This window comes from Orcinus orca, chromosome 2 (assembly GCF_937001465.1).
Source record: "Orcinus orca chromosome 2, mOrcOrc1.1, whole genome shotgun sequence".
NCBI classification, from domain to species: Eukaryota; Metazoa; Chordata; class Mammalia; order Artiodactyla; family Delphinidae; genus Orcinus; species Orcinus orca.
The window spans coordinates 87,021,864-87,045,373 of record NC_064560.1 but is presented as its reverse complement, the minus strand read 5'-3'; the positions used below and the strand labels follow the sequence as shown (position 1 = coordinate 87,045,373).

The window sequence follows — 23,510 nt, the reverse complement described above, 5'->3', positions numbered from 1 at the left end:
TCCCCACAACACAGGAGGACAACCAGACTTTCAGGGCAGAGAGCACGCTCAAAGCAGAATGTGCAGGGCCATCCCAAGCTCTCTAAGCAGACAGGCCATCTCTACAAACCCCAAAGACCAAGGAGGACTTCACTGAGAGGCAGGCGTGAAGAAAACTATAAAAGAATATCCCCTCCTTCAACCACGGCCTCATCCCTTGTCTCCTTATCCCCACCTGACCCCACACATTGTGGAGCCCCAATATCATTGTGTGGAGAGCTCATGTGCACATCTACCCAGGCGGGCATGCAAAAGAGGACAAAAGTCCTGAGCTGTATAGTCTTAATCCTCTGGACCTCAGTCTACCAAACTGAGGAGAAATCACAACTATTCATATGCAACTGCCACGGTCACTGTCCTGATGACGAGAGAGGCTGCACAAACACCAGGTTTATCTGAACTTACTTAGAAGACAAGAAAACATCTAACTGCTGTTGTTATTATATTTTTGTTTTTCTAAAACACACCTATACTCCATTCTCTAAATTCATGGTCTTTTAGTGGGGAAGGTCCCAGACTCCTTTGAAGATCTGACAAAAATGAAAGGATTTTTCCCCTAGAACAATGCCCTTAATTTAAGGGCTCATCCCTCCACCCCTGACCACCAATCTCATGGTGAAGAAGCCCCGTCCTAAGTGCTCTGTGACTCACGTGGGTTTGGGCTGACAAAGAAGACACAGAGTCATGGCTGCTGCTTAAACAAGCTCTGAGGAGGAAGGACCAGGGGACGCAGTGATGTGAGAGCTGACAAAACAGGAGGGACACTGGGTCATTTAAAGGATGTAAATAGAGACCATCATTGTGGTTTTCCGCCTCCAAGTTGCCACTCTGAAGAGAACAGGAAATAGGCAGGGGACAAGCCAGCCGCCTCTACAAACACCCACACACCCTGCGCTGGGAAGAACTGAGGTGTGGGAAGCAGGGTCTGGCAAAGAGCCTGCTCACCAGCGATCGCACGGGAACGCTTGCAATGAGCCCGGGTGGGACAGCAGGAAAATTCTGAAGCCTCAAGTGCTCAGGAAGCAGCATGGAAAACAGAGCACTGAGCTGGGAGATCAGGAAGGGTTAGTTCTGGTTCTGCCCCTGCCGCTGCCAAGCAGAGCGAGTCTCGGGGCTCCCACTTCCTCCCTGATAAACAATGGCAGGGTGGGACCAGGTCCCAGCTGCTCCTCAGAGCCCGTACTTCGTGATTCCACAGACAGATCACATACTCCGGGGTCCCATTCTAGACCACTGCTCCCATCTCTGCAGCTCCCTCATCCCCCATGCTTTCATGGAAGCCTGCTCTTTTCTTTGGGTTCACTGAAAAGTTTGTATTTTTTTTAATTTAAGAAGTTAAAAAAATCAAACAGCCCAGAAGTGTTTACAGCAAAAAGAAAAAAAAGGTTATCTTTGGCACCCCTCTTGTTCTCTGAAGAGATAACCACGGTTAGTCTTCTACCCTTGTGCCCCCTTTTTAGCACAATTTAGCCTTATTCATGACAGGTCAGCTCTGGATGTGGAACTCGAGAACAAGGGAATCCTAGACCCTTTTACTACCAAAATCCCGCTGTTGAACTTCGTCCAGATGCCAGTACTATGATCCTTCCATTCCCTTTCTGTTCTCAATCCTCTCCCATCCTCACTTCCTTCACTGCTGCTCTAGATGTGGTGACCCATCACCTCAAACACAATCTAGCCAATACTCTCAACAGCCTGTCCCTGTCTTCGGTTGCACACAGTGGGCAAAACCCTCAACCTGGATCAATCTAACATCTGCCTTCCGTGCACCTATCCTGGTCTCTCATCTTGGCTGGGCCCTTGATGCCAATCGTGAAAATCTGCTTCTCCACCACTGCTTTCTTCTATTCTCTGCAACAGCTATTTCAGACTGGTACCACTTTCTTCAAGTCCATAACTGGATCACAACCTCCTTTACTCTCAGCTGACAGTCAGCAATCATCCACCTCTACCTTCCCTGCTCCTCCCTGACAAAAATAACTGCAACTCACACCTGGTCTTTACCTTCTCCTTTTCTTACCTTGGGGCTTCCCTTCACCTGTGCTCTGCAACTCTCCTCAGGCTCCTCTTGTATAAGTTATCTCCCTTTCCCCCCAAATCTTCAAATTATTTCTTTTCACTGATTCTCTCCCATCAGCATTAAAATCTTTGCAAGTCTTCCTAGTCTTGACTCCAGGTCATCTCAAACAGTCACTCTTTCTCTCTCCTTCCAGTTACAAAAGAAACTCTAGAGGAAATGGAGCCTGAGCAGTTCAGTGCTGAATTTCAAAGTCGGACAGATCTGGGTTCAAATCTGGGTTCTAACACTTCCTAGCTGTGGGACCCTGAGCAAGTTATTTCCCCTCTGAGCTGGAGGTTCCTCATCTGGTGATCATGACAGTACCTACCCCACTGGGCTGTTGAGAAGATTAAATGAGTTAAAGCGTGTGAAGTGCTTAGCTCAGTGCCCGGCACACGAGAGGTGCTCATGAAGTTGGCCATCCTTAGTCCTCTCTTTGTAGCCACTTCCTGACCTCCTTTCTACTCCTCAGTCCACTATAATCTGGCTTCCTTCACCATCACTCCTTTGAAAATGCCTTCACCAAGGGCCTGTAGTTCTGCAGCTAAATTCAAGGGATCCTTTTCAACAAATTCATTCATTCATTCAAGTTATTTACTGAGCGCTTACTATGAGCCAGGCTATTCTGTGCTGGGGATACAACAGTGATCAAAACAGACAAAAATCCCTGCTGTACCGAGGCAGCATGCTACTAACACTTTCAGGACCTCTTGGCAGCAGCAGACAGCAGACAGCCCTGACCTTCTTGAAACTAAACTCCCTTAGCTTAAGGGACACTGCTCTGTCTTGGTTTTCCTTCTAACTCCTTGAACATGCTTCCTCATTCTCCTTTTCCTTCACCCACCCCTACGTGCTGGTATCCCCAGGGTTCCAGACTTCTCTTTTTCTCCTCACTTTATACGCTCTCCGGACAATGTCATCCACTCCCATGGTAGACTGATGATTCTCAGACCTACCTTTCCATGCCAACTCTGCTGGAGCTCTAGAGTCATACAGTACCTCCACTCAAATGTCTCAAAAGCACTTCAAATCTTAAATACGGAATTGAACTAACTCTTCATTCCTCTTCCTGGCTGACCTTCTCTCTCAGTTTGATAACAGCACCATCTACTGATTTACCCAGACCAGAAACCTCTTCCTTCTCCCATCCTTCTGAGTAGAGCGCAAGTTTATTCACTCATACTTATTGACTGTCTATGTGCCAAACCCTGTGCTAAGCACTGAGATTACAGCAGTTAAAAAGAAGGACCCAACTAAGTGTTATAACTACAGAATCCTTCCTGGCTCTTGACATCATCACCATCTTCCCACCCACATTGGGTCAACGCCTTAATTTAGCCTCTTGTGAATTTTCACCTGGACTGTAAAAAAATCTCCCAGTTGCTCTCCCTGCCTCCATATATATCCCATTTCCATCTCTTATCCTTTGTGATCTTTTAATATGAAAATCAGATTATGAAAATCTCTGCTCAAAAGCCTACAATGGTTCCCCACAGCTCTCAGGATAAAGTGCAGAATCTGCTGGATGATTATACGAACTCGACCCTCATCTTTCTCTGCCCCTGTGGGAGAACTCTCACAGGAGCATGATGAACTCTTTACAGAACTCTGAAAATGCCACATTTTCTCCCTCTTTTTCTCTGCATGTATTGCTTCCTCCAATTGAAACAAACTTTTCATTGCCTCCACATCTCACCTGATTAAGAAACAGCTCTGCTTTTCCTTTTCTAAAACTTTCTATCAGTCCCCCACCCTTTCCTAAGAGACCTTCCTATGTGATCATGAAGCAACATATACATACATTTTTCATAAAAGATATCTTAATATAGGCTGTTTATTTGTCTGTCTCCTCCCCAAGGCTGTGAGTTCCTCAACAGCAGGGACCTATCTCAGTGTCTTTGTATTCCCAGTGCCTGACACACAGTAGTCATTCAATAAATGTTTGCTGGAAAAAAAATGAATGACGCTAGAATTTTTAAATGCATATTTAATGCTACATATCATAATGATTGTGCTATACAATAATCAGGTATAAATGGCAAACAGTTAATGTAGAGATTACTTTTATACACCCAAACCTAGTATTTCTGAAGTTCTGGGACTGGGGTGGGGAATAGTAAAAAGACACCCAGACATCCAGAAAGAGCCTTTTCAGACACTGCTCTGAAGACTCCTAGGTCCACAAATCCGAAGATTCAGGTCTTTCTACTTCTCTGGAAGGGAGAACTCATTCCTGCAACAGGGTACCCAGAAGCCACGTCTTTACCTCAGTGCATAATAGCCTGTCCCTCGACCCACCCTGCTCCTCTGTGAATCAAAACATTTCCACCATATCAGTGTGTTTAATTCACAGAATCTCAGCAGCATAAAGAAAACACCACTCACTTTGGTTATAAAGTGGCATGTGGTTTGGCTTCTGGAGTGGAAACTAGGGAAGTCAACCCAGCCTTTGGCACATCCCACTCTTTCAGGTCTATCCTGCCCCGCAGTCCTGGCACTCTCCTCACTGGGGCCAACGCTGGTTCTCCACGCCTACTTTGCCCCCACCCCTCCCCCTCCCCCTCCCCGCCACTCCCAGATTCATATGCATGGCCTCCAGGCTTCCTCTCCCTGTACTTGGCCTAATGAGAGCCCTTGGAATCATTCATTTCCCATTCATTCCAACCACAATACATGGAGCACTTACTGTGCATCAGGACCTGTTCTAGGTGCTGGGGCAGTTAAAAGGGAAAACAAGCCCTGGTCCCTGCCCTTGAGGAGCTCACAGTCTAGTGGGAGAGACGAATATAAACAACAATTACAAAACAGTGTGATAAAGGCTACAGTAGATATTATAGCTGCCTCTTTCCGGAGGCAGAGAGGGAGACTTAACCTTGGAAGGGGACCTACGAGCAGGACCTTGAACCCTGAGTTGGTGTTTGCCAGCTACCAAGAGGGGAAAAGGTATTCCAAGCCTGGGAAGCAGCTGATACACAAGAGCATTGGTGTGTCTAGGGAAGAGGCAAGACCACCCCTGTCAGACTTCTCCCTGTAGAGTGGGAGTCTGAGAATCCAACTGCCCTGAGCCTGGAGCCCCTCCATAGTGCTGCTGGATTCAGTCTGGACCGTGGTGCCTCTTCCCACAAGTCCTAAGATTCTTCACCCACCAGAGACTACTAATACCTACTCAGAAATATTGATACAATCCATCTAGCCCATAGATGAATCCTGAATATTCTCCTTTCTTCTTTTGTAAAAGTTGTAGTTAAAAGTTTTCTTTTTTCCTCTACTTTTAAAACTTAATCTGGGGGACTTCCCTGGTGGCGCAGAGGTTAAGAATCTGCCTGCCAATGCAGGGAACATGGGTTCGAGCCCTGGTCCGGGAAGATGCCACATGCTGTGGAGCAACTAAGCCTGTGTGCCACAACTACTGAGCCTGCGCTCTAGAGCCTTCGAGCCACAGCTACTGAGCTCATGTGCCACAACTACTGAAGCCCGCGTGCCTAGAGCCCGTGTTCCGCAGCTAGAGAAGCTACGACAATGAGAAGCCCGCGCACCGCAACGAAGAGTAGCCCCCACTCACCACAACTAGAGAAAGCCCATGCGCAGCAACGAAGACCCAGTGCAGCCAAAAATAAAAATAAATAAATAAATAAATTTATTTTTTAAAAAAAGGTGAAAATCCTAACTTCTCTCCTCTTTGTGGACATTTGGGAATGCTTCTAAGTTTTCAATATTATAAACAATGCTCTAGTAAATATTCATATATATATTCTTTGTTAAAGCAGTTGTGAGAGATTTTGGTAGGAAAATTCCTAGAGGTGGAAATTCTAGGCCAAAAATATTAAAGTTTTTAGTTTTGATGCTGCCAATTACTCTTCCAAATTACTGTACTAGTTTATCTGAGCCAAAATGTATGGGCCCATCTTTTCGTCCTTCCAAAACTAGACTACGTCACTTCTTTTTCATCTGTGCCAGCCTGATTGATAAAGAAATACAGCATTGTTTTAATTTGTATTTCTTTAATAATGATTGAATTTGAGCATTGCTTTGTATTTACTGGTCATATTCTTTGTACTTTTTTTTTCCAGCAGAAACATTTTTTTATTGAAGTACAGTTGATTTACAATGTGCTAATTTCTGCTGTACATCAAAATGACTCAGTTATACACACATATATATATACATTCTTTTTTTTACATTCTTTCCCATTATGGTTTATCCCAAGAGATTGGATATAGTTCCCTGTGCTATACAGTAGAACCTTGTTTATCCATTCCATATGTAATATCCAAACATATGTAATAGTTTGCATCTACCAATCCCAAACTCCCAGTCCATCCCTCTCTCCACCCACCCCAATTGGCAACCACAAGTCTGTTCTCTATGTCTATGAGTCTGTTTCTGTTTTGTAGATAAGTTCATTTGTCTTTGCACTTTATTTTTGCGGTACGCAGGCCTCTCACTGTTATGGCCTCTCCCGTTGTGGAGCACAGGCTCCGGACGCGCAGGCTCAGCGGCCATGGCTCACGGGCCTAGCCGCTCCGCGGCATGTGGGATCTTCCAGGACCGGGGCACGAACCCGTGTCCTCTGCCTCGGCAGGCGGACTCTCAACCACTGCACCACCAGGGAAGCCCCTTTGCACTTTTTTTAAAGGTAATTTTCTTTTATTGATTTGCAGAGCTGTTTCTAGATTTTAACCTTGTCTTTTAAGGTTGCAAATATTTGCCTCATTTTGTCTTTAACCTCTGGGTTCTTTTGCTTTAATGTGTATGTAGTCAAATCTGTTAGTCTTCTCCTTTATGGTCTCCTTTATTGGCTTGCTTAGAAAGGCCTCCTCTACCCTGGGACTACGTGAATCGTTCCTTTGATTCCTTCTAATAGTTTTACGGCATATCCTTAGATCTTTAATACACCTGGAATTTACTTCTGTGCTTGACATGAGGTAAAGATTTAAAAATTTTCCAAATGGATAACCAGTCATCCCTACATATTTATTGACTAAGACATCTTTTCACTTTTGATTGGAAATGCTTCCTTTGTCATATAGTAAATTCTCACGTATATATATACACATACATACACATACATACGTGAACTTTTGCTTGCCTCTGGAACTTGTTTCCTTGGCATGGTTTTATAGTCATGGAAGTCTACTGTGTCATATTGCTATCATCCTTGGTCACTCTGCCCAGGACATAAACACCTCTGCTCATTTCTGGGCCGACACTCCCATCTCTCTAAGGGTTGTTTCTTCTTCCCCACCAAGCCACCTGTACTACACATCGTCCATCCCTGCCAACCCTCTGGAGCCTTACTCCATGGTTATTCAATTACCAACACCCACAGCCTTTTCTACTTCCTCCTTAACGGAAGCCTGGCTCTCCCCAGGATACTGCTGCCCCTACCACTTGCTCTGAGCGGCAGCTCCTCTCACATTCTGGGGTTGAGCTGTGGGGCTGCTTCCAGGCCATCCACCCTCTACAATCAAGGGCAGCAACAACAACCACCACCTCTCTTCTGTGGCTCATGACATTCAGCTGTAAAATCTTGAGCCTCTCCTTGTCACGACACTCTGCAACTTCCCGTCACTTCTTTATTTACCCAAGACTTTGGATTCTGGTTTCCAGTCTTTCTCTCCATCCGGAGGCTAGCTATTATCCTAGGTGACTTTTGGACTCGGAAATGTCCCAACTCATTCTCTTCAAGCTTCAGTACCATATAGCTAACTGTCTGCTAGAAAACAGACACCTCACACTCAACAGGTCCAAAATCAGACTGACTTTTAATCATTCCCATCCGCCTCTAAAGCTCTTAATCAATCTCTCTGTCTCTCTCTCTTTTCACTCCTTCCCTCCTTCCCTTGCTCTCCTACTGTTTTCCCTATCCTTGTGAATGGCAGCTGAACACATTCAAATTACTAAATCACAAATCTGGAGCCATGCTCACACCCCCTCTCCATCATAACCCCCACCTTCAAGCATTCCACTTCCTGAATTTTTTTTCTTTTAAAAATTTTTTTTATTTTATATTGGAGTATAGTTGATTTACAATGTTGTGTTAGTTTCAGGTGTACAACAAAATGATTCAGTTATACATATACATGTATCTATTCTTTTTCAGATTCTTTTCCTTTATAGGTTATTACAGAGTATCGAATAGAGTTCCCTGTGCTATACAGCAGGTCCATGTTGATTATCAATTTTATATATAGTAGTGTGTATATGTTAATCCCAACCTCCTAATTTATCCCTCCCCCAACCTTTCCCCTTTGGTAACCATAAGTTTGTTTTCTATGTCTGTGAGTCTGTTTCTGTCTTATAAATAAGTTCATTTGTATCATTTCTTAAGATTCCACATATAAGTGATATATATGATATTTGTCTTTCTCTGTCTGATTTACTTCACTTAGTATGATAATCTCTAGGTCCATCCAGGTTGCTGCAAATGGCATTATTTCATTCTTTTTTGTGCCTGAGTAGTATTCCATTGTGTATATATACCACATCTTCTTTATCCATTTATCTGTCAATGGACATCCACTTGCTAAGTTTTTCTTCAATCCTTCTAGCTTTCTTTGTCCGTACAGCCGTCAACCCACTTCAGCCACTCTTATCTCTTATCTAGACCACTATAAGAGCCTTTTAACTGGGTTTCCTGCCTCTAGTCCCATTCCCCACCAATCCCCAATGCAGCCAGAGTTTAGTCACATCACTTATCCTGCTTAATGGCTTTTATTGGCCTTCCTTGACCTTAGGATAAAGTTCATGTTCTCATCAGGGCTCACCAGGCCATTTCATGACCTTGCATCTACCACCTCACTAGCTTCAGAACTTGCTGATCCCTCAAGTTCAGTGCGTGCTTCACACTGACCACACTGACCTTGAGTTTCTTGAATATGTCACGGAAGCTTCTTCCTGAAGGCCTTTCCTACATGCATTTCTTTCTGTGTGGATTAATAACTCCACCTCCATTAACTCCTTTCAGATCTCATTAGACAGCTCTTACTGGAAGTCTTCTCAAAATGTACCCCCTGTACACACACACGTCAGGTGTTCCCAAAGCACCTGTACCTCAGTTATCAGCAAAAATCACACTTTACCATATGTCTGTGTTTCCACTTCCAGAGATTGTAAATTCTTTTAAGTCTTTTAAAAAATTAATTTAGGGCTTCCCTGGTGGCACAGTGGTTGAGAGTCCGCCTGCCAATGCAGGGGGCACGGGTTTGTGCCCCGGTCCGGGAAGATCCCACATGCCTTGGAGCGGCTGGGTCCGTGAGCCATGGCCACTGAGCCTGCGCGTCTGGAGCCTATGCTCTGCAACGGGAGAGGCCACAACAGTGAGAGGCCCGCGTACCGCAAAAAAAAAAAAAAAAAAAAATTAATTTAAAAAATTTTATACTTTTAAAGGTTACTTTCCATTTAAGGTTATTACAAAATAATAATGTAACCTGGCTACATTCCCTGTGTTGTACAATACACCCTTGAGCCTGTCTTATACCCAATAGTTTGTACCTCCCACTCCCCAAACCCTATTCTGCCCCTCCCCCTTCCCCACTGCTAACCACTAGTTTGTTCTCTGTATCTGAGTCTGCTTCTTTTTTGTTGTATTCACTGTTCATTGTATTTTTTAGATTCTGCATATAAGTGATATCATACAGTACTTGTCTTTCTCTGTCTGACTTACTTCACTTAGCATAATGCCCTCCAAGTCCATCTATGTTGCTACAAATCACAAAATTTCATTCTTTTGTATGGCTGAGTAGCATTCCACTGTGTGTGTGTGTACACACACACACACACACACACACACACACCATCTTCTTTAGCCATTCAACTGTTGATGGACACTTAGGTTGCTTTCATATCTTGGCAATTGCAAATGATGCCGCTATGAACACTGGGTTGCATGTATCTTTTCTAATTAGTGTTTTTGGTTTTTTTCAGATGTATACCCAGGAGTGGAACATGCTGGGTCATATGGTAGCTCTATTTTTAGAGAAATAGAAATTTTTGAGAAACCTCCACACTGTTTTTCACAGTGGCTGCACCAATTTACATTCCCACCAACAGTGTAGAAGCGTTCCCTTTTCTCCACATCCTTGCCAACATTTGTTATTTGTGTTCTTTTTGATGACAGCCATCCTGACAGGTGTGAGGTAATACTTCATTATGGTTTTGATTTGCATTTCCCTGATGACTAGCAATATTGAGCATCTTTTCATGTGTCTGTTGGCTATCTGCATTTCCTCTTTGGAAAAATGTCTATTCATTTCTTCTGCCCATTTTTTTATCGGGTTGTTTTTTGATGTTGAGTTGTATGAGCTGTTTACGTATGTTGGGTATTAATCCCTTATCGGTCATTATCATTTGCAAATATTTTCTCCCATTCAATAGTATCCAGTCTTACATTTAGGTCTTTAATTCCTTTCTGAGTTTATTTTTGTGTATGGTGTTAGAGAATGTTGTAATTTCGTTCTTTTACATGGAGCTGTCCAGTTTTCCCAGCACCACTTTTTGAAAAGACTGTCTTTTCTCCATTGTATATTCTTGCCTCCTTTGTCATAGATTAATTGACCATAAGTGCGCCTGTTTATTTCTGGGCTCTGTATCCTGTTCCATTCAAATGTGTTTGTTTTTGTACCAGTACCATACTGTTTTGATTACTGTAGCTTTCTGGTATGAGACTGTAAATTCTTTAAGGACAGAGGCAGCTCATTAATATTCCTTGAACCAGTGCTACTGACAAATTATTGTTCCTTAATAAAAACTGCTTGTACTAAGGATGAATGGAAGGGAGGAAGCCAGCTAGAAATACTACTGGAATCTGAAAACAATGAGCCAGGGATCAAAGTATTTAGAATTTGAGTGCTAATGATTAAAGCAATTAGATGTCAGAAGTTACTGATCAGGGTTTAATCCTACCAGAGGCCAGTAGTTTTCCAAATGGTTAATTGGTATAACGCTTGGTAAAAGTATTTATGAGTAGACTGCCCTAAAATTGCACAGTGAAAAGAGCAAAATCTTGGTAGACAAAGAGACCAGACTGGAATTTCTGCTCCACCACTACTAGCTGTGTAACCCTGGACATGTTACTTAACCTCTTTGAGTCTCAGTTCTGAAAGATGAGTATAACACCAATCTCACAGAGCTGTTATGAAGATTAGATGGCATAACATACAGCAAGTGCCAGATAATAAATGCTAGTTTCCTTCCATTTTCTACTTTCCTTTTCTTTTTCTTTATTTTTAAAAATTTATTTATTCATTTATTTTTTGGCTGTGTTGGGTGTTCGTCGCTGCGCACGGGCTTTCTCTAGTTGCGGCGAGCGGGGGCCACTCTTTGTTGCAGTGTGCGGGCTTCTCATTGCGGTGGCTTCTCTTGTTGCAGAGCATGGGCTCTAGGCGCGTGGGCTCAGTAGTTGTGGCGCGTGGGCTTAGTTGCTCCGTGGCATGTGGGATCTTCCCGGACCAGGGCTCGAACCTGTGTCCCCTGCTTTGGCAGGCAGATTCTTAACCACTGCGCCCCAGGGAAGTCCTACTTCCCTTTTCTTAAAAAGTCATGTTTGCCACTTGGCTGGAGGAGCCCAGGGGCAGGGTGCCTTGTGGGATAACCACACCATAAGAGCAGCTTCCCTGAGGGCTTTCCATGAGCTTCTTACAGAAGCCTGAGGGCTCCACTACTGTGTGATGCCACCCTGTATGGCAAACAGGCTGACACTCCAACATATAAAAGGGACATGGGCTTGGAACTCTGAATCTTCCTCATACTAGGATTGTGGCCCTAGTCAAAAGACCAAAGCCACAAATGTGGGTTCCTAGTTACTACTTACTACCAGGACAAGGTTGACTAGGACAGCAGTTAAACTTTTCATCCAGGACACAGTGCACCTGGTGAGCCATCTCCCTTGCTCCCAAACCAAAGCTTTACAAAAGAAAGGGAGGCTACTTACTGACACCCGAGCTGACAAGCACCCTGCCATCTGAGCATACACTTCCAGAGGAGAGAGCTCCACACCAGACCCAAGCCACAGCCAACCTCAAGATGTGGACACAGCGATAGCACCCCACTGCTGGCTAGAGATCAGGGTTGAGTGCATGGCCAGAGAGCTTAAGCAATAAGAGCAGCTTAAAACAGATGCAGGGGAAATAAAAGAGAGAAGTTCCTGACCCAGTAAAAGGTCTTATTCACTACAACCAGGGATAGAGAAGAAAAGCAAACCCATTTCTCTATTACAACAGATTACAGAACCATAAGCCTTGAGGAAGATCATAGAAAATCCTTCACATATACACCTCTCACCTCTACAGACCCAACCTCCTCCTTTTCCCAGAGCACAGAATGCCTCATTCCAGATCTCTGCTCTGAACTCCTATCAGGGTGTGTTGAGAAGGTCAGCACTGCAGTGGCTAATCACCCAATCCTTGTAGAGCTGGATGGCGAGTGACATTCTTTAGGTAACAATTATACGGCTGACCTTGTGTTCAGTGGCCCCACAAAGGTGGGAGAAAGCTTCTCATCCAATTGGTTACACCTCTAGGTGATGCATATTGACTCTAATCTTGTCACTTGTTTCTAGGGCCAGCAGAAGAAATTTTGGAAAATGCAGAAACATAAGAGTAACCTCTTTCATTTCTAAAAGAAGTATTGGTTGGGCAGCAAAACTCCTTTCCTTCTGTATAATTGTTACCTGAAGAATGTCACTCACCATCCAGCTCTACAAGAATTGGGTGATTAGCCAATGCAGTTGCTGACCTTCAACACACCCTGACAGGAGTTCAGAGCAGAGATCAGGAATGAGGCACTCTGGGCTCTGGGAAAACTGGCAGAACACGGCTTCAGATAGTTAGATATTTTCAGGAGAAAATTTTATAAATCCAATTTCTTGCATCTTTCCATACTTAGAAAAGCACTAAAATCATTAAGATATCTGTTCCTCGTGACCAACAGCAACCTTCTACCGAGATGTGTGCTTGACTGCATGTACCCCTTTCTCCAAAATCACATATATGCTTGCTGATCTCCCCGGCTACCTCTTTGGAGCAGTTCCTCAGAGCTATTAGAGAGGCTGTCTCCTGGGCTTCAGTCCTCAGTAAGTCCCCAAATAAAACTGAAACTCACAGCTCTCACGTTGTGCATTTTTATTTCAGTTGACAAATCATTAGGAAAAGGACTGAGGTTTATGCCTTCAACAGGCTAAGAAATCGACAACATGCCCCAGAAAGACTGAGTAGCTATAAAGAGAAAAAAAAAATCCCACACCTGCTGTTAAAAACAAAAACAAATCAAAAAAGAAGGTATCAACTGGAAAAAGCTGCCCTGCTTCACTCTTCTGTGTGGAGGTGAGGAAGTGGAGTGGAAGGAGATGGGAGGAAGGGCAGCTCTGTGGCTTAGACATTTTATTTGTATTTTGTTTCATTTTTAAAATCACCAAGTTCTTCCTTCTGCTGTGTATCCTCCTGCAAAGTTTGTAAAAACACTCATCATTATCTCCTTGTTATCCTCAGAAATGCTTGGAATGTAGGCACATCAAAAAAAAAAAAAAGCAGCAGTAGGTGCTTGCAAGTTAGGCGATTTGCCAAGGGCACATAGTTAAAGAAGCGATTAATAAACATTCTCTGGCTGACTCCTGAATAAATCATGTTTCAGACCCTGAGTCCTCTACTGAGATAGGTCTTCAAGCAGGGTGAGGGGGAAGCAACGATAGCTCAAGGAAATAAGACTGGAATTTTTCATAAACCAGGCCCAGACTACCCACACACATCTTGACCAAGCTGAGCTTCTTGGGTTCAGCAGTGAGAAGAGAGGCTGGTTGAGGACTGCAGGCCTAGCTAATCTAGGCCCAGGAATTCAAAATGGAACACAATTATTTTGCCCCTCACTAAAAACGATGCTCCTGCAACCTATTCTTCCCAAATCACTGTATTTTTCCTCTTTACCTATCCCTCCATCCTCCGCATACCCCTTCACAAGAAAAATAATTCTACTACAAAACTCTCTTCCTGCATTGTATTCTTCCTCTTTGCTTTTAAGACAATATATGTAAGGCTTCTGCAGGACTATGCCTTGTCCTTGTCATGGGAAAGGTTAAAGTGTACACAGCCACTAGTCCAATTAGAGCGGAGAAAACTAATCAGCATTACTCTTCTCCCCAGCCAGGCTGCCCCTTATCGGTTTTCTTCCTACACTCTCTAGACGCATTTCCAATGCATCTCCAATTCTGTGATGGGTTAAGGGCAGCTTGAGTTAGGACCACAGCATAGTGTGATCCTCCTTTCCGTGGAGTCACATGCTAATATTCCAGATTTGAAACTTGAAAGGAAAGACAATCAATTCTAAATGAAACCTGCAAATCATCTCCTTTTTGATGATCTTAGAAATAAACAAAAACCATGACGCATTTTTACAAACTTTTATACAAAGCAGCCCTTTTAAGTTAATTTTAATATATCCAACAAATAATTAAGTATCTACTATGTTCCGGGCGTCAGTATAGAAGGAATGGCCAAAGGAGGTATTTTAGGAGATTCAAATTATAATGAATTATGCCACTTATTAACTTGGTCACTTAATATCTGAGGATGAGCAAATCAAATATTGATAATGGCTGCAGAAGGATACAGATACTCATACAATAATCTTCCTTCCATTCTAGAATAAAAGGGCTGGGGAAGGGTGGTGGGAATTATTTTGTTCAGGGACAATGGCATCCTAAGTAACTCATATGGATGTGCGTGTGAACATCAGAACAGGATTGGAACTTTATAATAACCATTAAGGACTATGGAGTCAATCAACTAGTTTCAGGAAAAGCAAAGAAGAATGCAGTCATATGACATAATCAGATTTAGTCACTTTACCTGGGCTTTATCAACTCCATCAAGCACCCCAAAAAGTATTTGGGGCAACATGAGTTGGGTGCAATCCCAAATAATCAGGTCTTTGATTTGCAAACATGATGTGGCTTAATAATCAAAACAGAGAACTAGGCTTATTCAAATATCTAAAATAATTCCATTTAACAGGTTTAACAACATGCAACACACACCCTCCAGTTGGCAGACACACCTGTCAATTACAAAACAGGTAGCAAATACTAAACACTTCCACAAATCATTTACAATTAATGACTACAGCTAACCCTTGGAGGAAAACTCAGAATGGAGTTGAACCTCAACACTAGACTTGTTTTTTAGAAAATGTTAAGTATGAACTTCACTGAATTCCAGGATCAGATCAAAACCAGAAGCTGTGCTGAATTAAGAAAGACACTGGCCCATGGGACTTCCCTGGTGGTGCAGTGGTTAAGCATCCGCCTGCCAATGCAGAGGACACGGCTTCGAGCCCTGGTCCGGGAAGATCCCACATGCCGCAGAGCAACTAAGCCCGGGCGCCACAACTACTGAGCCTGCGCTCTAGAGCCCGTGAGCCACAACTACTGAGCCCATGTGCCACAGCTACTGAACCCCATGGGCCTACAGCCCGTGCTCTGCAACAAGAGAAGCCACTGCAATGAGAAGCCTGCACACCACAATGAAGAGTAGCCCCTGCTTGCTGCAACTAGAGAAAGCCCGCATGCCACAATGAAGACCCAATGCAGCCAAAAAGAAAAAAAAAAAAGAAAAGACACTGGCCCATGGGACTTCCCTGGTGGCACAGTGGTTAAGAATCCACCTGCCAATGCAGAGGACACGGGTTTGGGCCCTGGTCCGGGAAGATCCCACATGCTGTGGAGCAACTAGGCCCATGCACCACAACTACTGAAGCCCGCGCGCCTACAGCCCATGCTCCGCAAAAAGAGAAGCCACTGCAATGAGAAGCCCACGCACTGCAACAAAGAGTAGCCCCTGCTCACAGCAACTACAGAAAGCCCATGTGCAGCAACGAAGACCCAACACAGCCAAAAAATAAATAAAATTAAAAAAAAAAACAGACACTGGAGGAGAGATTCGTTCAAGATGGCAGAGTAGAAGGACGTGCACTCACTCCCTCTAGCGAGAGCACCAGAATCACAACTAACTGCTGAACAATCATCAACAGGAAGACACTGGGACTCACCAAAAAAGATACCCCACATCCAAAGACAAAGGAGAAGCCACAATGAGATGATAGGAGGGGCACAATCACAATAAAATCAAATCCTGTAACTGCTGGGTGGATGACTCACAAACTGGAGAACACTTATACCACAGAAGCCCACCCACTGTAGTGAAGGTTCTGGGTCCCATGTCAGCCTGCCCAACCTGGGGGTCTGGCAACCGGAGGAGGAATTCCTAGAGAATCAGACTTTGAAGGCTAGCGGGACTTGACTGCAGGACTTCAACAGGACTGGGGGAAACAGAGACTCCACTCTTGGAGGGCACACACAAAGCAGTGTGCACATCAGGACCCAAGGGAAGGAGCAGTGACCCCATAGGAGACTGAACCAGACCTACTTGCTAGTGTTGGAGGGTCTCCTGCAGAGGCGGGGGGTGGCTGTGGATCACCATGGGGACAAGGACACTGGCAGCAGAAGTTCTGGGAAGTACTCCCTGGTGTGAACCCTCCCAGAGTCTGCCATTAGCCCCACCAAAGAGCTGGGCAGGCTCCAATGTTGGGCTGCCTCAGGCCAAAGAACCAACAGGGAGGGAACCCAGCCCCACCCATCAGCAGACAAGCAGATTAAAGTTTTACTGAGCTCTGCCCACAAGAGCAACACCCAGCTCTACCCACCACCAGTCCCTCCCATCAGAAAGCTTGCACAAGCCTCTTAGATAGCCTCATCCACCAGAGGGCAGACAGCAGAAGCAAGAAGAACTACAATTCTGCTGCCTGTGGAAGGAAAACCACATTCACAGAAAGACAGACAAAATGAAAAGGCAGAGGACTTTTGTACCAGATGAAGGAACAAGATAAAACCCCAGAAAACAACTAAATGAAGTGCAGATAGGCAACCTTCCAGAAAAAGAATTCAGAATGATGATAGTGAAGATGATCCAGGAACTTGGAAAAAGAATGGAGGCAAAATCAAGAAGATGCAACAAATGTTTAATAAAGACCTAGAAGAATTAAAGAACAAACAAACAGAGATGAGCAATACAATAACTAAAATGAAAAATACACCAGAAGGAATCAATAGCAGAATAAGTGAGGCAGAAGAATGGATAAGTGACCTGGAAGACAGAATGGTGGAATTCACTGCCATGGAACAGAATAAAGAAAAAAGAATGAAAAAAAAATGAAGACAGGGCTTCCCTGGTGGCGCAGTGGTTGAGAGTCCGCCTGCTGATGCAGGGGACATGGGTTCGTGCCCTGGTCTGGGAAGATACCACATGCCGCGGAGCGGCTGAGCCAGTGAGCCATGGCCACTGAGCCTGCGCATCCAGAGCCTGTGCTCCGCAACGGGAGAGGCTGCAACAGTGAAGAGGCCCACATACCGCAAAAAAAAAAAAAAAAAGAAAAAGGAGAAATTACAACGGACACCGTAGAAACACAAGGCATCCTAAGGAACTCCTACAAGCCACTCTATGCTAATAAAATGGACAACCTGGAAGAAATGGACAAATTTGTAGAAAGGTATAACCTTTCAAGACTGAACCAGGAAGAAATAGAAAATATAAACAGACCAATTACAAGTAATGAAATTGAAACTGTGATTAAAAATATTCCAACAAAGAAAAGTGCAGAACAAGGTGGCTTCACAGGTGAATTCTATCAAACATCTACAGAAGAGCTAACACCCATCCTTCTCAAAGTCTTCGCAAAAATTGTAGAGGAAGGAACACTCCCAAACTCATTCTTTGAGGCCACCATCACCCTGATACCAAAACCAGACAAAGATACTACAAAAAAAGAAAATTACAGACCAATATCACTGATGAATATACATGTAGAAATCCTCAACAAAATATTAGCAAACAGAATCCAACAACACATTAAAAGGATCATACACCATGATCAAATGGGATTTATCCCAGGGATGCAAGGATTCTTCAGTATAGGCAAATCAATCAATGTGATACACCATATTAACAAATTGAAGAATAAAAACCATATGATCATCTCAATAGATGCAGAAAAAGCTTTTGACAAAATTCAACACCCATTTATGATAAAAACTTTTCGGAAAGTGGGCAGAGAAGCAACCTACCTCAACATAATGAAGGCCGTATACGACACACCCACAGCAAACATCATTCTCAATGGTGAAAAACTGAAAGCATTTCCTCTAAGATCAGGAACAAGACAAGGATGTCCACTCTCGCCACTATTTTCAACATAGTTTTGGAAGTCCTAGCCATGGCAATCAGAGAAGAAAAAGAAATAAAAGAATACAAATTGGAAAAGAAGAAGTAAAACTGTCACTGTGTACAGATGACATGATACTATACATAGAGAATCCTAAAGATGCCACGAGAAAACTACTAGAGCTTATCAATGAATTTGGTAAAGTTGCAGGATACAAAATAAATGCACAGAAACCTCTTGCATTCCTATACACTAACAATGAAATATCAGAAAGAGAAATTAAGGTAATAATCCCATTCACCACTGCAACAAAAAGACTAAAATACCTAGGAATAAACCTACCTAAGGAGGTAAAAGACCTGTACTCAGAAAACTATAAGACACTGAGGAAAGAAATCAAAGATGACACAAACAAATGGAGAGATATACCATGTTCTTGGATTGGAAGAATCAATATTGTGAAAATGACTATTCTACCCAAAGCAACCTACAGATTCAATGCAATCCCTATCAAATTACCAATGCCATTTTTTACAGAACTAGAACAAAAAATCTTAAAATTTGTATGGAGACACCAAAGACCCCAAATAGCCAAAGCAGTCTTGAGGGAAAAAAACGGAGCTGGAGGAATCAGACTTCCTGACTTCAGATTATACTACAAAGCTGCAGTAATCAAGACAATATGGTACTGGCACAAAAAGAGAAATATAGATCAATGGAACAGGATAGAAAGCCCAGAGATAAACCCACGCACCTATGGTTGACTAATCTGTGACAAAGGAGGCAAGGATATACAATGGAGAAAAGACAGTCTCTTCAGTAAGTGATGGTGGGAAAACTGGACAGCTACATGTAAAAGAATGAAATTAGGGCTTCCCTGGTGGCGCAGTGGTTGAGAGTCTGCCTGCCGATGCAGGGGACGCGGGTTCGTGTCCCGGTCCAGGAAGATCCCATATGCCGCGGAGTGGCTGGGCCCATGAGCCATGGCCGCTGAGCCTGCGCATCCGGAGCCTGTGCTCCGCAACGGGAGAGGTCACAACAGCAAGAGGCCCGCGTACCGTAAAAAAAAAAAAAAGAATGAAATTAGAACACTCCCTAACACCATGCACAAAAAAAACCTCAAAATGGATTAGAGACCTAAATATAAGACCAGACACTATAAAACTCCTAGAGGAAAACACAGGAAGAACACTCTTTGACATAAATCACAGCAAGATCCTTTTTGACCCACCTCCTAGAGAAATGGAAATAAAAACAAAAATAAACAGAGGGGACCTAATGAAACTTAATAGCTTTTGCAAAGCAAACTACAAACAAGACAAAAAGACAACCCTCAGAATGGGAGAAAATATTTGCAAACGAATCAACGGACAAAGGATTAATCCCCAAAATACATAAACAGCTCATGCAGCTCAATATTAAAAAACAAACATCCCAATCCAAAAATGGGCAGAAGACCTAAAAAGACATTTCTCCAAAGACATACAGATGGCCAAGAAGCACATGAAAAGCTGCTCAACATCACTAATTATTAGAGAAATGCAAATCAAAACTACAATGAGGTATCACCTCACACCAGTCAGAATGGACATCATCAGAAAATCTACAAACAACAAATGCTGGACAGGGTGTGGAGAAAAGGGAACCCTCTTGCACTGTTGGTGGGAATGTAAATTGATACAGCCACTATGGAGAACAGTATGGAGGTTCATTAAAAAACTAAAAATAGAATTACCATATGACCTAGCAATCCCACTACTGGGCATATACCCAGAGAAAACTATAATTCAAAAAGACACATGCACCCCAATGTTCACTGCAGCACTATTTACAATAGCCAGGTCATGGAAACAACCTAAATGCCCATCGACAGACAAATGGATAAAGATAATGTGGTACATATATACAGCGCAATATTACTCAGCCATAAAAAGGAACAAAATTGGGTCATTTGTAGATATGTGGATGGATCTAGAGACTGTCATAGAGAGTGAAGTAAGTCAGAAAAACAAATATCGTATATTAATGCATATATGTGGAACCTAGAAAAATGGTACAGATGAACCGGTTTGCAGGGCAGAAATAGAGACACAGATGTAGAGAACAAACGTATGGACACCAAGCGGGGAAAGTGGCGTGGTGTTGGGGTGCGGGTGTGATGAATTGGGAGACTGGGATTGACATGTACACACTAATGTGTATAAAATGGATCACTCATAAGAACCTGCTGTATAAAAAATAAATAAAATAAAATTCAAATATTAAAAAAAAAAAAAAAAGAAGAAGAAAGACACTGGCCCAAAGCCTACAAGGAAGGAAGTTATCTGGAGGAGAAGCTTTAGCTAAGTTTTAACTTGCATATGTTGTTTTCTTTACTAAAATCAACCCCATAGGGAAATATACTACAGTCTGGGCTTTGTTGATGTTGTTTTCCTCCACAGATTCTTCCTTCTTTTTGCAGAAATAGGATTATGGCTCAAGTCATTTGAAAGCCTCTCCAGGAACCTGTATTCCAAAGAGAAGACTCCATAGGAGGAACATCAGAGAAAGAAGTTACTTGTCTATCTTTGGTAATGTTCATCCAAAACACCTTTCATTCTGTCAGTGGATAAGACCCCTCAACTAACAGAGCAAATTCATTTACAGGGAGGTAATAAATTGAAATAAACATTTTATTTAGTTTCTTGTCTGTCTCTAAATCTGTTTCATTAGGGAATTTACAGCACACCATTGTCACATAACCTCCCTATTTCTCTTTTCTTGATTCAACTCTAGTCCTACAGCAATGCAGGTAAAGACTTAATTTTTAGAAGTATAGGAATTATCCTAATTTATATAATACTAGTAAACATTCTAATTACCTTTTAAGCCTTTTATTTTAAAGTATATTTGATTTACAATGTTGTGTTCGTTTCTGGTGTATAGCAAAATGATTCAGTTATACATATGTATCGATACATATATTCTTTTTCATATTCTTTTCCATTATGGTTTATTACAGGATATTGAATATAGTTCCCTGTGTCTGTTAAGCAATTTAAACACACTGTATCCTTTTGCTTCATATTCCCCAGTTGGACTGCAAAGCTTGGGACTGGGTCATATATTTTTCCTGTAACCACTGAGTGCCCAGCACTGGAATAGGCAGATACCAAACCACCAATTAGGTGACAGATTTAAGTCAGTCCCTAACTTTTCTATACCAAAATAAACATATTCTGAGTGCCAGTTTTATGTGAAGCATTCTATTACTTGTCATGAAAGATTCAGAGAAGTATGTGATCGGCCATGGACACAAGAGCATACCTTTTATCCTCCTTGGCCTAATGCATCTTACCAGTGAAGAACTACCTTTGATGCTATTTCTTTACCTAAATCATCTGTCACACTCTAAGTGCCATTTTTTTGATTAAATACTTTTAATTCTACATATCAAATGACAACACTTTTTCAACATCTTTTTAAAAATTAATTATATTTCTTGGCTGCATTGGGTCTTCATTGCTGTGTGTGGCCTTTCTCTAGTTGTGGTGAGCGTGGGCTAATCTTCGTTGTGATGGGCGGGCTTCTCGTTGTGGTGGATTCTCTTGTTGCGGAGCACAGGCTCTAGGCGTGCGGGCTTCAGCAGTTGTGGCACACGGGCTCAGTAGCTGTGGCTCGTGTGCTCTAGAGCACAGGCTCAGTAGTTGTGGTGCACGGGCTTAGTTGCTCCGCGGCATGTGGGATCTCCCTGGACCAGGGCTCGAACCCATATCCCCTGCATTGGCAGGTGGATTCTTAACCACTGCACCACCAGGGAAGTCCCTCATATGACAACTTTTGAAAGTAATTTAAGCATACTTAAAATGCCAGAAAAAATGACACTACCATACGGCTCAACCATAAATATGGCTTCCCTCCATAAACACCTATACCTCATAACCAGAGAACTAGATTCCAGGAGAGTTTCGAGAGAATTCTAAATGTTAAGCCCATAAGCTAGAATTTTATTTCTTTGCATTGCTGACTCTATTCATGAGTCTACTCTTCTATTCGCTGTGAAATAACCATCCTCAAACACAATTTTCAGCAGCTGCCTTAAAGAAAACTACCGGCCCCTGCTATTTCAGATGAAACCCATATCCAAAGCACTCCCGACTCTTCATTTCAATCCCACACTCGCCCCAACCTCACCCCTCCCGAGCCCCCCCCAACCCTCATGACACACACCAGCCAAGAACTTTGAGCTCAATCATAACCCTTTGTGCTTCTGCCTAAGCCTGCCTTCCTTCCTCGAATACCGTCCTTTCCGTCCTGGCCAATTTCTGTACATACACCACCTCACTTTAAGTGGCTGCTCAAAACACATTTCCTCATGCAAGCGTTCTATGATTTTTCTCACAGTTTAAACATTTACCTAATATGTTATGTGTCAGATACTTTTATGTAATTTTGCTTATCTCTCTTGTCTTGTCTTAACCAATTTTGAGTGTCAGCTCTGGTCTCCTCTCCCCAGCCCTGGTCACAGCCTCACTAGGACCCTCGACACTTGAACATGGTCAGATGTCTACTGGCACCGTATTTTCAGTAATTTGCTATCCTGAATGAACTGCAGTCCTAAAGCAGACATTTTTGGTGAAATACATAGCCCGAGGACAGGATTCCGGATAAGCCCTGGCCGCAGAAGTCAGCTCAGTGAATGGAGGTGGGGGACTAATCCTTGGGGAGGCTGACAGGACAGCTGGGGAAAAAGGGCAGGTGGAAGTGGAGGCTAGAGGACTGGGATAGACTAGAGGGTTGGTCAAAAGCTAAAGGAATGGCGTTTCAGGAGGTTTGGGGGAGTTGTCCCAAGGAAGGCCCTCTCGGAGCCCGGGAACGAGACGGGACAGGTCCGACTCACCCATGGGTTGGGGAAAGTGGAAGGACACGGAACCGAAGAGCAGGTCACGGTAGCGTTGGAAGGCCTCGTCGAGGACGGAGCAGCCTACCTGCGCGGCCGAACTGACGTGGTATTGGAATTGGAAGGTGTGCGGGAAGATGGTGTAGCTCTGCTCGGAGGTTTGGATGTACTGGGGCCATGGCCACAGGGCCGTCGCCCGCCCCGCGAACGCTGCCGCCAGCAGCAGCGAAAACCAGAGCGCGGAGCCTGCCATAGCCCGCGGGTCTGCTCTCTCCCAGAGGGCCGGGCCACGTGACACCCTGGTCAGGTGAGCCGCCCCCGCGTGAT

The 23,510-nt window shown here is 43.5% G+C and overlaps 1 protein-coding gene across 5 annotated transcripts in view; it reads right to left on the bottom strand.

Moving 5' to 3' along the window:
* HEXA (hexosaminidase subunit alpha) overlaps positions 1 to 23,483 on the bottom strand; it is a 36,327-nt gene extending 12,844 nt beyond the window's left edge. For 2 of the 5 annotated variants that reach the window (XM_033440019.2, XM_033440020.2), the window contains exon 1: positions 23,184 to 23,480. In XM_033440019.2, the coding sequence (XP_033295910.1) occupies positions 23,184 to 23,436 (253 nt within the window). In that variant the 5' untranslated portion in view covers positions 23,437 to 23,480. Of the gene's footprint in view, positions 1 to 13,339; positions 13,537 to 18,206; positions 18,341 to 23,183 lie in introns of those variants that run through there. The other 3 variants (XM_049706490.1, XR_004486763.2, XM_033440023.2) reach the window with 3 other exon arrangements.
* Positions 23,484 to 23,510: the final 27 nt, after the last annotated feature.